This window comes from Ochotona curzoniae, unplaced genomic scaffold (assembly GCF_017591425.1).
Source record: "Ochotona curzoniae isolate NIBS_2020 unplaced genomic scaffold, NIBS_Ocur_1.0 contig_2692, whole genome shotgun sequence".
Taxonomy (NCBI): domain Eukaryota; kingdom Metazoa; phylum Chordata; class Mammalia; order Lagomorpha; family Ochotonidae; genus Ochotona; species Ochotona curzoniae.
This window is the reverse complement of record NW_024465556.1, coordinates 9721024-9736775: the sequence shown is the minus strand read 5'-3', so window position 1 is coordinate 9736775 and position 15752 is coordinate 9721024. Positions and strand designations below refer to the sequence as shown.

At 36.4% G+C, this 15752-nt stretch overlaps 1 protein-coding gene across 1 annotated transcript in view; it reads right to left on the bottom strand.

Moving 5' to 3' along the window:
• CABCOCO1 (ciliary associated calcium binding coiled-coil 1) overlaps positions 1–15752 on the bottom strand; it is a 93169-nt gene that overhangs the window by 65288 nt on the left and 12129 nt on the right. Inside the window, exons 3-5 of the mRNA XM_040976068.1 lie at positions 12464–12633; positions 8134–8278; positions 1021–1093 (exon numbers count right to left, since the gene is read on the bottom strand). Coding sequence (XP_040832002.1) covers positions 1021–1093; positions 8134–8278; positions 12464–12633 — 388 coding nt within the window. The remainder of the gene's footprint in view (positions 1–1020; positions 1094–8133; positions 8279–12463; positions 12634–15752) is intronic.

Genomic DNA, 15752 nt, shown 5'->3' with positions numbered 1-15752 from the left:
TACTGCAGCGAACTTTTTACAAGGTTTGCATTAGACAACGTACTCGAAAAGGAGGATGAATGATGGCAGTAGAGATGGTTTTGAGGTACGCAATTTGTAAATTTTGGAATAACAACATTCAGGAAGACAGAAGAGTTAGCACATTACATTTAGTATGAAGTATCAGGATAATTGTGCAGAAAAATGTGAAGATATGGAACACAACTGAGCACATTCAAAACATTTTTCCTGACAGTTTGTGCCTCCTGCACATTTTTTACTTAGAATTGATTTCTAATGTTTTCAAATATGTGGTTGTATGTTAAGATATCCAAGCATGCATACAGGTAAACTACTGAGGAACTGATGTTCTATGCACTGTGCCCTACATTGTAAGACAGACTATGGTAGGAAAACAAGAGCAGGTGATCCTAGCTTTTGGGACAATTACTGCTGAATTGTATTGACAATATCAATCCACAGGAAACATTTAGAAAACCATGTAACATGGTGCATATTTATGTGATTATTGGTGTAAAGTAGCCACAATTAAGCAAGAAGAGATCAATTGAAATGAAATCATAGACTGTGATTAAAGAGTTTGTCCAAATCCTTTGTCTGAGATAGGAGGTAATTAAGATATGGTTGGTTCATTGAGGAAGTGGAATTTGAATTAGGCCTGAACAATGAATAGACTGAAAATTAATGTGAAATTTGAAAAGATTTAACTGAATTAATTTATCTTATTTTCCTGATTTTATTTGTATGAAGACATACATAAGTCTATTCAGTTGAGCTCAAATAACCCATAAATCCATAAAGTATATGTGATTAACAGTGTTTTTAATGGCAAAAGACAGCTTATATTCTAAATCCAAAGCTCACTTTATGTAATTATTCTTTCTGCAAACTGGTAGTTAGTTATATTAACACTTGAATAATCTTGACAAGAAGTTGCTTGAAGCAGTTAAATATCCAGATGCTGATCAGCATGCATTAAGTGATTCAGCTTAATTGGTTCCATCTAGATAAATTACTTACCTCAGTTCCGATCACAATTTCTTCTCTGGTAAAATAAAACAGAAACTCATACAGCTTGTAGTGCTGAAATAAACTGAAAGACACAATGATTGTGCAGTTTTGATGGATTTGTTTCAGAAAAAAGAAAATGTATTAAGGCATTTATTAAAGGAAAATTTGTATGGATCTGGCTAATGATATTAAATGCAAACATTGAATTTCACATCACTGTTATGCCAAAAGAAACTGTCCTGAAATGCTAAGAAGTTTAAGATTTATATTTGGAGACAATGATACTATAACACAGAACTAGAATGAAATCATTAAATCCTTCTGTGAAAATTGGATAAGTTTGGGATAAGGGAACAATTAAATTGAATCTTGACTTTCCCTATCTTAAAACCAAGGAATATATTATCCCTAAGAAACATTAGATATCACCTTGTTTATTAAGTTTTGTTTCAAAATGAAGTCAATTTTTTTTCTGCTACCAATGACAGTAAATTCTACAATCTGTTTCCATATCAATTGCTTCTCACATTCCTGAATTGTTTCAAGATTAAATTAAGTTCCAACAGCACCTGGAAAATGATGTGACATGAATGGAAATCCATTTAGAAGCCTTCTGATTTTTCCTGGAAAATATTGTCTGCATATCAAAGAGTGGAATTAATTTAAGGAGAAGCAAGTGTTCCTCTTCTACCTAAAATCTACAAAGACCTGAAGGACAGAAGGCGGTGGAAACAAGCATTTTCCAGAGCTTGGCAACATATTATTGAAAGTTAAAATTTTACTGATGGTCTGACTTGTAACATTCTGTTTGTGATAATATTTGAATTTTTCTAATTCCCTTCCTGCTGCTTGGGAAAATTAATAGACTCATAATACAGCAAAATGCCCAACTAAAAGAAATTGTCTTAGTGGTTTCTCTTTCACTCTGCTGCCTTTTGCTATTTAAGAAAATTGATTTTAATATAACTGAGAAATTAACATTTGCAAAACGTAGCTACAGAGCATGTATAATAATGGCTCCTCCTCAATGCTGTAACGGATCAAAGTTTCAATTCATTTGAAATCAATGAAGAAATCCTCAGGCAGCTGGGTCTCTCTGAGTTGTATTAGCAGGTGATCCTACCACTAACAGAATCCATTAAAAAGCAATGGGTGTGTGAACTCAAGTCGGGGTATTTTTTTTTAAAGGAGAACCTTTGTACATTCAAATCATCCATCAAGATTCAGAAAACTAAGTTAGCTTTTGACATCACTTTGATTTGTTGGCTAGGAAAAATAAATTAAGATTAGTAGGTTTGATAATTCTAATGAAGCCAAATAAATTCCAATTCTCTCCCCCTTTATACTGGTGACCAAAGAAAAGCTTTAGGGTCAAAAACGCCGTACAATTTTAGGAATCAAGATGGTGGAATAGAATGAAGACATGATTAAGCAGTCAGAGAAACATTAGCCAGGGTAAAACAGGCAGGGCACATTCCAGGAAATGGTAGAGGACAGACTGATGGCAAAGGGGAACATGGAGTCTGATGCACATGGGAAAGCAGCAGAGACAATGGTGTGGTGATGCAATGACCTGATATGCCAGCAGCATTCAGCAAGTGACGATCTGAACTCCACCAGCAACCAGGTGGGAAAGGTAGTTCACCGCAAGCTCAGGAGGTGAACCCAGACAAAGAACTGCCTGTCCTGCTGGTTTGTTTGATTTAACCAGGAGCAGAGACAGAACAGCAGATCCCAAACAGGCAGTGTGGTAACAGGATAGATTTCACAGCCCAGACCCCAGTAGAGCTGAATCAGGCATCGTCTTGTGTAGCAAGGCAACGGCTGTGGGACAAGTCTGCACGCGCACTAAGTGGGAGCAAACTCTTTTCTGGCTCAGTGAATTGCAACGACATGGCATCCTTCAGGTTCCACCCAAAATTAGTCCAGGTAGCTCCCAGACCTAACAGCAGGCAGATCAAGAACTCGAATAGTGGCACATTGTGCACCATTTTGTACAGTGTGGCAAAGGCTTTGATACTGCAGGGACAGCAGTGAGCTGTGTATATGCTATCATCCTGGGAACTGCGTGAACTGGAACTAAGAGAAAAGTTGTACAAACAGCATGCAAAATTAGCACAGGATCACAGGAGGTGGAGTGCTGAGCCGGGAGCTGGGCTACGCAGACCATGGTGGAAATGTAACATAAGAGCCCTGATCTGAAACTCATGGGAGGGAGTGGCACCCGTGATTACAAACCAACTAAGATAAGTAAGATCAAATTGCAGACCTGTGGGTGACACAGTTTAGAAACCTGTCTCAAGGAGAAGAATCTGCTGAACACAAGTACAATGACCAAGAGCAAAAGAAAAGAGACAGGCACAAGTAAACATTACCTAAGAATTCCCTGCAAAGGAGCAAAAGCCTTTGCTAATCTCAGAGTTAACTGAGGAATATATTTTAAAAAATGGCAATATACAATTCAAAACACTTGTGATAAAACTTCTTATCAACAATGAGAAGCACGTAACACTGGAGTTCAAGGAATTTAAGCAATATGTCACACAGGAAATGAGTCAAATGAAAGCTGATACACCAGAAATTAAGAATACAGTGGAGCAAAATTAAAAGTACAGTGGAAAGTCTCAAAAGTAGAATGAACAAAGCAGAAGAAAGAATCTCAGAATTGGAAGATAGTTTCTATCACCAGGGAGAAACAAACAAAAACCTGGAAGCAGAGCTAGGTCATGCTAAAAAAAAGTATTCAAGAACTGAAAGACACTATTAAAAGGCCAAATATAAGAGTTATGGGGGTTCCAGAAGGTGAAGAAAGAGAAGGTGGGTTTAAAAATGTATTTAATGAGATAATAAAAGAAAATTTCCTTAATCTGGAGAAAAAAATTGGGAAACAACATCCAGGAGGGGCACAGAACTCACCACAGGTCTGACCAAAAGCAATCTTCACCATGACACATGATCATCAAGCTCTCTTCAATCAAACACAAGGAAAATACCTTAAATGTGTTTGTGAAAAAAATCAATTGACACGTAGAGGAATGTCAATTAAATTCATACCTGATCTCTCACAGGAAACTCTACAGGCCAAAAGAGAACAGATATAGTCCAGATTTTAAAAGCAAAAATTGTCAGCCCAGGATAATGTACCCAGCAAAGCTTTTCTTTGTCTTTGAAAATGAAATAAAATTCTTCCACAGTAAAAAAAAATTTTAAAGAATTTGCCTCTTCTAAACCTGCCCTGAAAATGGTACTTAAAGATATCCTCTTGACAGAGAAAAAGAATAGCACCCATCAAAACCAAAGGCAAATGTGAAGAACATCCCAGCAAAATAACAAGAGAAGACTAAATCAATGAACAACTCAGTGCTAAATAACTGGAACAAATTACCACCTATTTATATTAACCCTGAAAGTAAGTGGCATAATCTCATCAGTCAAATGTCATAGATTAGTAGACTGAATAAAAACACACAACCTACAGGAGATACATCTCACCAACAAAGATCATCGGAAACTGTATCTCATGGATTTTGATGTTTTTAGCTTCATTTCTTCAAAACACATTTTTTTTCTCATTAAATTCTTTAATGACTCAGATCACACAGAAGCATCATTTTCTTTAAGAAGGTTCTTGATTTCCTTTTCATTTCTTCAGCGACACATTAATCAATCAGTAGCATGTTATTTAACTTCATGGTGTTGTAAATTTCTATTTTTTTCTTCCTGTTGTTGATTTTGTTTTGTGGCTTTTCATTTAAGGGGATGTATAGTGACTGTGTAGCGGAGACTGACATGTCCAAATAGGAGGATATGGTGCAGTGTGCATCTCTACTTCTGGATCGAGGATGGACTCCCAGTGAAACAGCTGAATGTGTCTCAACAATGGGATTCTGGGCTGTGCCGGCGAGCATGCCTACAATGATGGACTTAGGACTGTCTATGAGGAAATATGCTGTTGTAATGATATGGGAGAACTCAGCGGGGGAGGGGAGGAGTAGTCAGGGAGGGAAGAAGGAAAATCCCAGGGCCTATGGAACCGTATCTTAACATGATAATAATATGAGAATGATAATTTTTTGTAAAGCTGCACTGACAGTAACCTTTTAATGAAAATTTGGAAAACGGATTTTTTGAGCTACATAGCTCACAAAGCTTATAATCTATCCATTTCAAGCATACAATTAAATGGTTTTAGTATATTCACAGTGTGCAACTACTGTCACTGTTTTATTTTTCAGAAGAGAAACAGAGTTTTCCAAGAAGAGCTTGGCTTCCTCTCAATGAGGAACATTTCCCTTTTTTCATCTTGTGTCACACAAAGAAGTTAATCAATCCAGAAATTTAACTTTTGACAATTTCATAGTCTTTTCATCTTTTTCTCTTTGCTGAGTTTGGGAATGACAGTGTCCTATGAAATAATGGAAATTCTCTTCTCACAGTGACAATGAAATGCATGACTTGGATGAGGGGATCAAACTTGCATGGTTGGAGACAAAGGCAGGACTAGGATTAGATATCCAAGGGAGGTGTCGGAGGCGGCGCACCTTCCCAGAGGCAGGCTTTGGTGCCTCTCTTCCTTCATCCTGCCTTCCGCCTCCAGCTTTATCTGGAAACCATTAGATGGTCACGCACGGGAGCAAAGCGACACTTCAATCAAAGAACTGCATTTCTCCCTGTTGAATTTGGGTTGAGGCGCCAATGTTACTTTGTCAAACATCTTGTCTTAGTCTTAAATCAGAGGAAGATGGAATAGAAATGCATCCAGAAGTCTGGATCCAAGCCTGGAAGTGTAATGTGCTGCTGTACTGCAAGGACCAGGATTGCTTTGCTTACATTGGAGCAGGTGCATGTGTATTTTATGTTCACTTCATTCCCAGGGAATGGGGGAAGTAGACTAAGACACATGCATACTTGGACAAGCTGTGCATGTTAAAGGATGACTTATGCTACAATGCTGTGGTTGTGCATGTGTTCTTGTACACTGTAAAATACATTATAGAGTACATAAAAATACGTATTCCTCATTGTGTATGTATCATCTAGTTACCAATACAGATGTACTATATTAATGTTGGGGAAAAACATCAGTATTAGCTCTTTCAAATTGCAGACATGTAGTAGAATACACAGTTTAGACAGTATCAAGACTACTGAATGACATTTTTGTTTTATTGTCTGTTAGGCTTCATGTGCTATGGGTTCTCCCTAAACTGATTAGAGACTTTAATGTTCGAGTGAGTCTAACATCAAGTTAAGTTGAAGTAGCTATATTTTTGATAATTAAGTTATCTTCCTATGTAAAAAAGTTATGTACTCATTAAAATGCAAATATTGTATAATTTGATTGCCATTGAATCTCCATTTGGGTATATATGAGGGATTCTAAGCAGGTATAGAAAATCAGATTTTGCTTTACGTAACTTCAGTATCAATTCCAGATATCCCACCAACTAATATTTAATTTTTCTGTAACAGAGCTATTTACAATGCAGATTTCTTTATAATCCTACTAAAAGATTTAACATCATTGAAATAGTGCAAATCTACTTTTTCACTGACACCTTAAATATTATTTTTTTCATAGATGTAGGGTTGGAGATTTTTGGTGTGTGAAGTAATTTTAGTTGGGATGAAAAGGTGACTAATGCTGACAACTGCTCATAATTTAACGATCTTCTCAAAGACACTATCATGAAATACATCAAGAAACACTCGTTCAGAGAGATGGGATGAAGGGGAGAAGAGACAGCGTTCTTCACCATCTACAAGGTGTTGTGGCGTCTGCAATGCTTTCACAGCTGCAGTTGGCTATCAGTTCCCACGCCCGTAACAAAACTCCCAGGCACAGGGCTCAACGGTAAAACTGCGTCTTGTAAGAGAAAGCAAGCTCCAATAGAGGCAGAAGGGAAAGATGCTGCTGCTAGAAATGTGCAGAGTCAGACTTCCTTTTGCACACTGATTTCTCAGAGAAACCTTGAGGAATATGGTTCTGAGCTTGCTTCATCTCTCCTCCGCACGCACAGCAACGTTGCCTTACTCCAACAGATGAGAAAACTACCATAGCTGTTACTGAAACATACCCACTAGGAGCTGTTTTTGTAATTTGAAATTATTATATCAAATGTGATTATACAAAACATGCTATCATATGCCACTATTAATTCATGCCAGAAAACAGTATATAAACTTTATCGTATTAAACACACTAATATTTATAAGCCTTCAAAGCTACAACCAGGACCCTTGCCAAGCAAACCATGGGCATGTCTAGGAACTCATTTAGCACTCTGAATAAGAATTTAAATTTACAAGTTGGAAAATGTTAGAATATATGGCATAGGAGGAGTGTATAGAGTAAACATATTCTACAGATGATTTTCTCTAAGCAAACGAAAGGTTCTTTTTTTTTTAACCTTCTCTTTTCGAATATTTGCAAATTCCAAAAAATATTCTTTTGGAGAGATACATGGTTCTAATGTAGACCTTGTGACGGATTATATAAAAAGACAGATTTGTTCCATCGCCATGAAGAATCACTGTAATAAAAATGCTTTGCCTTCACAGACCATCATTCTCTAAGCAGAAAGACTTACTAATGAATTTAATTGTTCAGTATCACAAAAGTTTTCAAGGCACATAATACATTTGAGGAAGCATATACATTAGTCTCTTTGATTTCTAACACAAATCATTTAAAAAAAACTGAAATAAGTGGAAATGAGTTTTACTCTTTAAATGTAAAACTAAATCATCGAACAAATCAACTACCTAAATTCTATTGTAATAGAATCTGAAAGAATCATTGTATAAATGCAACAGTATATTAATTAGAAATATCAAGAAAAATTCTTAGATAATTCTTAAGTAATTCATCATAAGTCTAAATGGAATCATATTTATCAAATCTAATCCATTTTGTCACAGCACATGCTTAGTCAAAATGTTTGGTGATCTGGTTTTTAGTTATTAGATTGAATATTTGAATGTTATGTATTTATTGGTTGGGTGAATTACAGCATAAATTCCATAAGGTTTCTTAATTTGCTTATCAGTGAATTGGTTTCATTGAATAACTACTTCCTGGAAGTTATGAAATTAAAGATAAACGCTATTGGAAAGCCATACCTGATGTGTAAGTAGTCAACAATGGCATTGGCTTGCTTTACATCAAATAGATTCCATTCGTCATCTCTGTGTGAGTGGTTTGGTCCTATTTCAGCCAAAACTTCCCCAAGCCATTTTATACTTTCTTCCAATGACACATGTAGCGCTGGAATGAATAAATAAATAAATATATATATATATATATCCCTAAAATTTTCATCTTGATACATGTTTTGGGGAGCAAAATAACTCATAATATCCTAAATGGGCCAAAATTTGCTTTGTTCTGCATTTGTGAGGACAAGTGGTCAAACTCTCACTGTTTCTTCATACTAACTTTCTGTGAAAGATTAGCAGCTGACAAACTCTACAGCTACAGATTACCATGATGCTCTATCTAACTGGGAGCTTATTTCTGCTGTAAGATCTAATAGACATGTAAATGCGCTTTACATTTATATCTGTGTAGAATACACACACGTACACACACAAACATATAAAGACTTGTTTAAACACTTTTTTTTTCTGACTCTACCATTCGTGCCTGAAGATTTTTTATAGGTCGGGAATACAGATTTTCATTAAAATATCAAATATTTCTTTCGCAGACTTAGATCTCAGGGAGGGTGCTTCTCACAAGCCCAGTGATGTTAACGAGATCCAGAGGAGAGTTCACAAAGCATGACACCGTTTTGCCATGATTAACAAAACCCACAATTCGATTATTCTAGTCTCTTAGGGTTACAAACACACAAACTGTCTTTTGTAGCACTCTTCAGTGTGAAAGAAATGAATATGAATCAAAAATCTCAGACTTAAGTTTTAGCGTGTACACAATAAAAAAGTCTATATATTTGGTAATTACATTTTTCCTTGAGGCAGGAAAAGCATGACTTGTTTTCCACATAGACTCTGCTGCCACCTCTCTCCCTGTAGGATGCATTCAGGTAGTAGGGAGACAGTCCTTTGCTTGCCAATCAGTGCTAGGTGTGCGGACCTAGAACTGTGGCATCTGGAGGTGGAGAGTTCAAAGATTCTGGAGAAACTGAGGCTGTGCAACTGACAGCGGAATACGCGCAAAGGTCCTGAACGAGGAGGCCTCTGGGAGACCAAGCTGCTCACTGAGAACGCTCTCCACCAAGTATCTGTCCCTCCTAGGGAATTATCAGTAACTTTCCACTTCCTTTTATGATTGGACTTTTTAGGGGTGGGGTGGCTGTGCAGACTAAAGCAAGTTGTGAGAACATCTGCTGACTGACGGACCCAGTAGCTTCTGGAATAAAACACTTTTCCTCTGGGATGTAAATGTTGGATATCCTAAAAACCACATGTACTAATAAAATGATCACAGTTTGAAATTTGGGAAAGATAGAGTGAACCCAAAACTGTCCTTTTCACAGTCTGGATTCAAATCCACTTGTAGGAGTTAGTAAAAAGTATAAGACCGTTATATTGCAGAAAGATATAGATAACTAGAGAAAGAGCTACAGAATTAGTAACATTTGGTTTCTTAAAGTCCAGTTGGTCCATCTCTCATAGTATTCTGGTCTAATGCAACACACTGAATTGCTGCTGAATAGCCAGGCTTTCCTGTGTCATTCTAAATGGAACTGCATTCGATTTACATTTCTCTTTCCATGACAAATTTCTTCTGAAAACAGTGGAAGTAGCTTCAGAAATCAAAGTCTGCTGGGTAAAATCAATTCAAAAATGAATGGCAACTCTAAATCATTTAATTAATAAAATGATATTAATTAGAGACATACAAGGAAAAAAGAAATTTTTCAGATGAAATTAACACTTATCAAACACAAAATTACATTTGCATGACTACTTCCTTATGCTTAAGAAAAAGCTTCTTAACACTGTTTTTCTTAGGTCTAATGCCTTTCTGTAGCTAATTTCTTCTAAAAATTAGGGAAGTTATCATTTCACTTATCTAACTGAAATATTTGCCCTTTGGAAAACCACTTTTACTGACGTGATTAAAATACAAAATATTAAACCACTTAAGTATTGAGGGCTGTTAAAAATAATTTTGATTCTGAAAAATTGAGAATGAGGAAAGAACGTACCATACTTAGCCTTAATTGGAAGACTTTGGAAGCTGCCTCATAACTGACGCTTACCTGCTAGGTGACCCAATTCTTATTTTCCTCACATGTAGAATAAGAATAATATCTATTTTCAAAATTAGAGTCTCGTGAGGAGCAAATAAGAATGCATGTGAGACTCGTGGTAACTGAGACGGAATCCAGTGTAAGGCTGAACAAGCACCTTGGACGTTGAGGTCAAGAGGGTGGCTTCTCCCTTGCTGTGAGCTTACAGAGATACCGAGTCTCTCTGAGTTTTACCTTTTGTCTTCATAAAATTAAACGTGAACTTTAAAAAGCGATACTTGTGAAACACTGTGGCTTGTAGAAGACGATCCTACATGCGTGCTGTTTGTATTATTCCTATGTAAGGCAAAGACCATGTACTATCACAGGCGTTAAGTGTTCTGGAGCTTCTAATGTCTGCTAAAGGAAAATCATTCTAGCCCCCTGGATCTGGATGAGAGGCTAAACAGCAAGTGGATCAAGCACTCTACAGCTTGTGCTTGCCCAGACCCTAGAACAAACTGCAAACTGTATGCAGTAGTCCTTTGGTATTCGCACATGATAGTCTCTAGGCCCTCCCAGAAATGCCCAACTCCCAATATTCAAATCTCTCCTACAGCATGGAGTGATATTGGCATATAACCACAATCTGTAGAATATTTCCATCCACTTTAAATTGCCTCTAAATGACTGTTACTGTCTAACATCACGTACATGTTATGTAAATACTTATGATACTGTATTGTTTAGAAAATAATGACAAGAGAGATGTCGAGACAGGCATTTTTTTTTTCTCCAAGTGTTATCAGACTGTGGTTGACTGACGCACCTACGGAACTCACATATGTGGAGAACAGCCTAACTGCATAGCTTTGCAGTTCCCATGTTCCACAATCTATTAGCTTGATCCAGCTTGACTCGGTGTGGATTGTCTCAAAGCTCTTTTTTTGCTATGCAGCACAGGTTTCACACAAGGATCAGATCAAAATTCTGTGCAGTTCCCACAGGGAACTGACTGTTCCTACCACCAGCAGACTCGCCTGTGCCCTCCAGTCATTGGCTTATTAAGTTGTTGCCTAAGTGGGAAGACTGGCTGTACTCAGGACTCTATTTCCGCGGAGTTTAAGGGTAAGCACACTGCACCTCATTCTTTGGCACACTTGCCTACAAGTACATTCTTTCCTGATGATGACCATGGTTTCTTAACTTGAAAGGTTTAAAGGGGATTATATTTTTTTTTCCTACCAGAAAAAAAAAAAAGAATCAGAACTCCTGTTTTTATTTATTTCTGTTTAGGTTTTACAAATGTGCTTTCATTCTCCCAATAGATCCTGTTCCAGTTTCAGAAATTCACTTTTGGATTATCAACAATATAAAGTTTCCATTCAAAAGAAATATCCTTGATTCAGTTATAAATTATGGAAAAAAAATCTTAAAATGGAAATAGCATCTCTTTTGGAATGAGAGAGCCGGTGTGTTTCAGCTTTCTTTATTCTGTTTCTTTGAGTTTATGAATACTCAAAGAAAATAAGCTGAGGACTCTCCAGCTCTGTAGTCTTTCAAAATTCAACTTTCTCCATAGGTGATTCATGGGAATCTACATTCTCTCTCTTTCTCTCTCTATTCCCTCCTCTCTCTCCATCATGTTTCCATTTTTCATCATTATCTCTCTACCATCTAAAGACCTCCTCAGGGTCGCATGTCTGTTGTCCAATGGCCACTTTATTTTCTCCCACTATTTCTTGTGCATACACACATAAAATAAATAATTTTCTACTTTTTTGTTTTTAGCAAACAAAAGCACACAACTTGGAACCTTGCTATCATCAATAACGACGTACAATCTCTGATACAATGCATTGGAAGATCTCTCGTTCATTTCTGTTCACGGTTGTATTGTATTTCATTATAGGAGCTATAGCAGATGGTAAGCTTGTAATTTCAGAGTAGTTTTAGATTGACAGTGAGTTACAAGAACATCAGAATCCCTAAATTTTTGTAGCTTGAATTGTACTAAGATGTTTAAATGAAATTAGTATTCCCAGGGAAAATTATGGGAACTTTAGTCTTATTAAATATTACTTGCGGGTTTTACAATTCAGTCATGTACTATATCTCTGCAGTAACCAGGAAAACCCTATAATTCCCATCAAAGGAGTTACAATAAAATCAGAGACTTCTACATAAGACTATTAATTTAGATGGGCGACAGAGCTTCCCCTTCTTAAACAAGAGGCAACTAGTATACTTACTTTTAAGATTTTGAAGTAACATATCTAGTAAAGTCATAAATTTTGAATGTTGGATGGCAGAAAACTCCATTCCTTTGGCCCACAAAAATCCAGACACATAATAATCCAGTACAATGGCATCCTTTAAAGATGTCTGAATGTTTTTGAATTTCAAAAACATTCCCAGCTTTCTGTAACAAAAAGGATTCAGATAAGTGAGGTTAAATATTTAGTAAGTCTTTTTCTAAGTTTTGGAAACAGATATCTTTTTCTCAAGTTAAAATAACATAATACCTGTAATGTAAAAAATACTCAGTTACACATCTCATTTCTTAAACACAAAATGGCAGTGTGAGAGAAATCTTCAAAAATATAAGTTCGTATTCATAATATTGAAATAGATTGACTATATAATAAACATAGAAGTATTAAAAACAATTTGAGAATGAAGCTGTTGCGTCTATGGTTTAAAGAACCCTTCAACATCCATTGCATCTACTGTGATAAATCGCAAACTCAAGAGAAAATTCCAGGGCTGCTGTGGCAAGCGGATTCAGATGTTGCCTGTGGAGCTAGATGGCATCCTAAATGGGTGCCAGAGGAGTCCTGGTGCTCCATTTCAATTCAACTCCCTGATAACGCACCCAGGAAACCAGTGGAGATGGTTCAAGTCCTTGGGCCCCTGCATCTACATGAAAGACCTGGAAGAATCTTCTGTTTCTTGGATTTGGAGGGCTCAGCTCCAGCTATTACAGCCATTTATTTGGGGGGTGAAGTAGTGGATGGAAGATTGGAAGATTGTGTGTGTGTGTGTGTGTGTGGCTTCTTCTCTCTCCCTTTCAAATAATTAATAAATTTTGAAACATTGAGTTCTGATTATTATAAGCCAGTCATTCTAATTTCACTCCCTTCACATAATGCTATTTAATGACAGTCAGTATTTGATATTGCCCTATAATAACGTTTTTCCTAAAATTGGCATTCTACTAAATTGTTCCTATTAATGCATAACTAAGAATAAGGATTCTTTTATTCTTTTATTCTATTGAATAGAAATGTTAAAAGTAAATGAGAGCTACTGGAAGCCATCACCAGAAAAATCAGACCTAAGACTAAGCCTCAGTTCTTGATAATGCTGTTCAGACTGGTTAAACTAACTCTGAAGTCAACCTACCTCCAAATTCCCTGTTTGTGGTATTCTGTGCATTACATACGTGCAAGCAAGATTTTCTCAAACAGTTCACAACAAAAATGAGAAATCAAATTATGAGAAAACTATGGATGGATTTAAATTTTTATGTACCAAAATAAATGAATGCTTTAATTTCATTTTCAAAGAGATTTTTGAAGTATCCTCATAGACATGGGTGTGTGCATACTTATTTTTTAAATCAACATGACTGGTTTCTTATGTAATGCATGATTTTCCATTTTGGTACAACCTGTCAAGCATAGGACTCAACTGGTAGTAGGCACTATATATATGTACATGTATATATATGCATATGTGTATAGTATATGTATATAATAAACATATATACAATGCTTGGTATATGACAATTATAGTACTTCAAATCAGTGAAGGATCCATAGACTAAAAAAAAAACGGTGTTAGACACATAAAATAAAATACTACCCACCCATCTTCAAATGTATTCAAATCTAAATATCAATAAAAAGCATTACATACTTTTAATAGAATAATGTATACATTTGTGTTGGCCAAAATTTCTGAAGCATGATATCAAAAATACAAATCATGAAGAAAATAAAAGTATGTTGTTCTATCTTGAGGACAAACTTCTGAATCACTGAGGACAATTTTTTCCAGATTGAAAAAAAAAATAAAGCTACAGAATAAGAAAAAGTTTGCAATGAATATAACTTTAAAAATATTCAGCAGGGTTGTGGGAAACCTTTATGCAGTACTAGTCTCATCAGGAAGAGGGAGCTCTAAGTAACGGTGAGAAAATATTGGGAGTATCTACCTCCCGAAATGAGCTTCGACACCTTCAACAGAAAATGACGAAGAGCTTAACAAACCACTAACACATTTTTGAAACAAGCTTGTAAAATGGCATCCCTTGGTTATGTTTGATAATGTTAAGAAACATATTGTTAAACTTCCCTCATCTTCCATCAGCCTCACATGATCTTATACCCTCATTTAATTTGAATTTTATCTTATAATTTTAATAGCTATTAATCTAATAGAAACACTGTCATCCTATTTCTTTCTTATTTGCTAAATTGAATTTCACTTTTTAGAAAATGTAATTTTTTTTTTTTTTGGTCTTAGCCTGAGAGGTAAAGGTCTCGTAACCCAGGCAGCAGGAAGCCGGCTACCTGGGCCGTCATCAACCTACTTGGTCTGTGTTAGCTGAAGTCAGGAGCTGGAGCCAGGCCTCAAACCCAGGTACTCAGAGATGGGATGGGATATATTAACTGCAGTGCTGAATGGCCATTCTCCAGCTTTAAAAAGATATATTTCAAGAAAGGGTGAGGGGTCAAGGTTGGAGCTAAGTAAGGACCAGAGAAGGCCCCTCCCCCGATTCCGAAAGGAAGTTGAATGTCTTCTCTTGCAATGACCATCAGGGTCACTCTGGAGCTCCCCACATTAGATCAGATAGACAGAGAGAGACCAATAAGGAAACCTTAGGACAGACAAGAAAAAGTCAGCTTGGACTCCTATATACCTTACTAGGTAGGATAAAAAGACCAGTTACTCCTCACTAAGATGTTGAAGATTTCTCTGCACACCCCTTCTAAAACTGTTTTGCTCCTCAATTGTTAACATATGGCTTGCTAGAGTTATGGGCCTGTTTGGACTATCCTAAAATTCACAAAGCTCAGTAAAAATCACGCCTGAATACTATAAGCAGCTAAATATAAATATGAAGAAAAAAGGGGGGAAAAAGACAGAGACAGCTGAATAGTACACTGTAACCATTTTAAGGTTTATAGCAGTTGGTTATGTATAAACTAAAATTGAGATGTCAATGAAGTAGTTACAGGATGTGATTAAGAACTTGCCTTTTCTAACACATTGGTCACTCAGTACCATGTCAATTGATTTCATGATGTGTTTTTTCCTGTTGTTGAATTTGTGTTGTGGCTTTTTATTGGAGGGGATGATATTCTGTCAGCTCTGCTTTCAGATCAAGGATGGTCTCCCAATGAAACTGTTGAATTTATCTGGACAATAATATGCTGGACTCCCTGCATGGTCCAGGCTCACAATGATGGAATTATGACTGGTTATGATCTATACTGCTGTAATAATATGGAGCAAATCAATATGGGAAAGGGG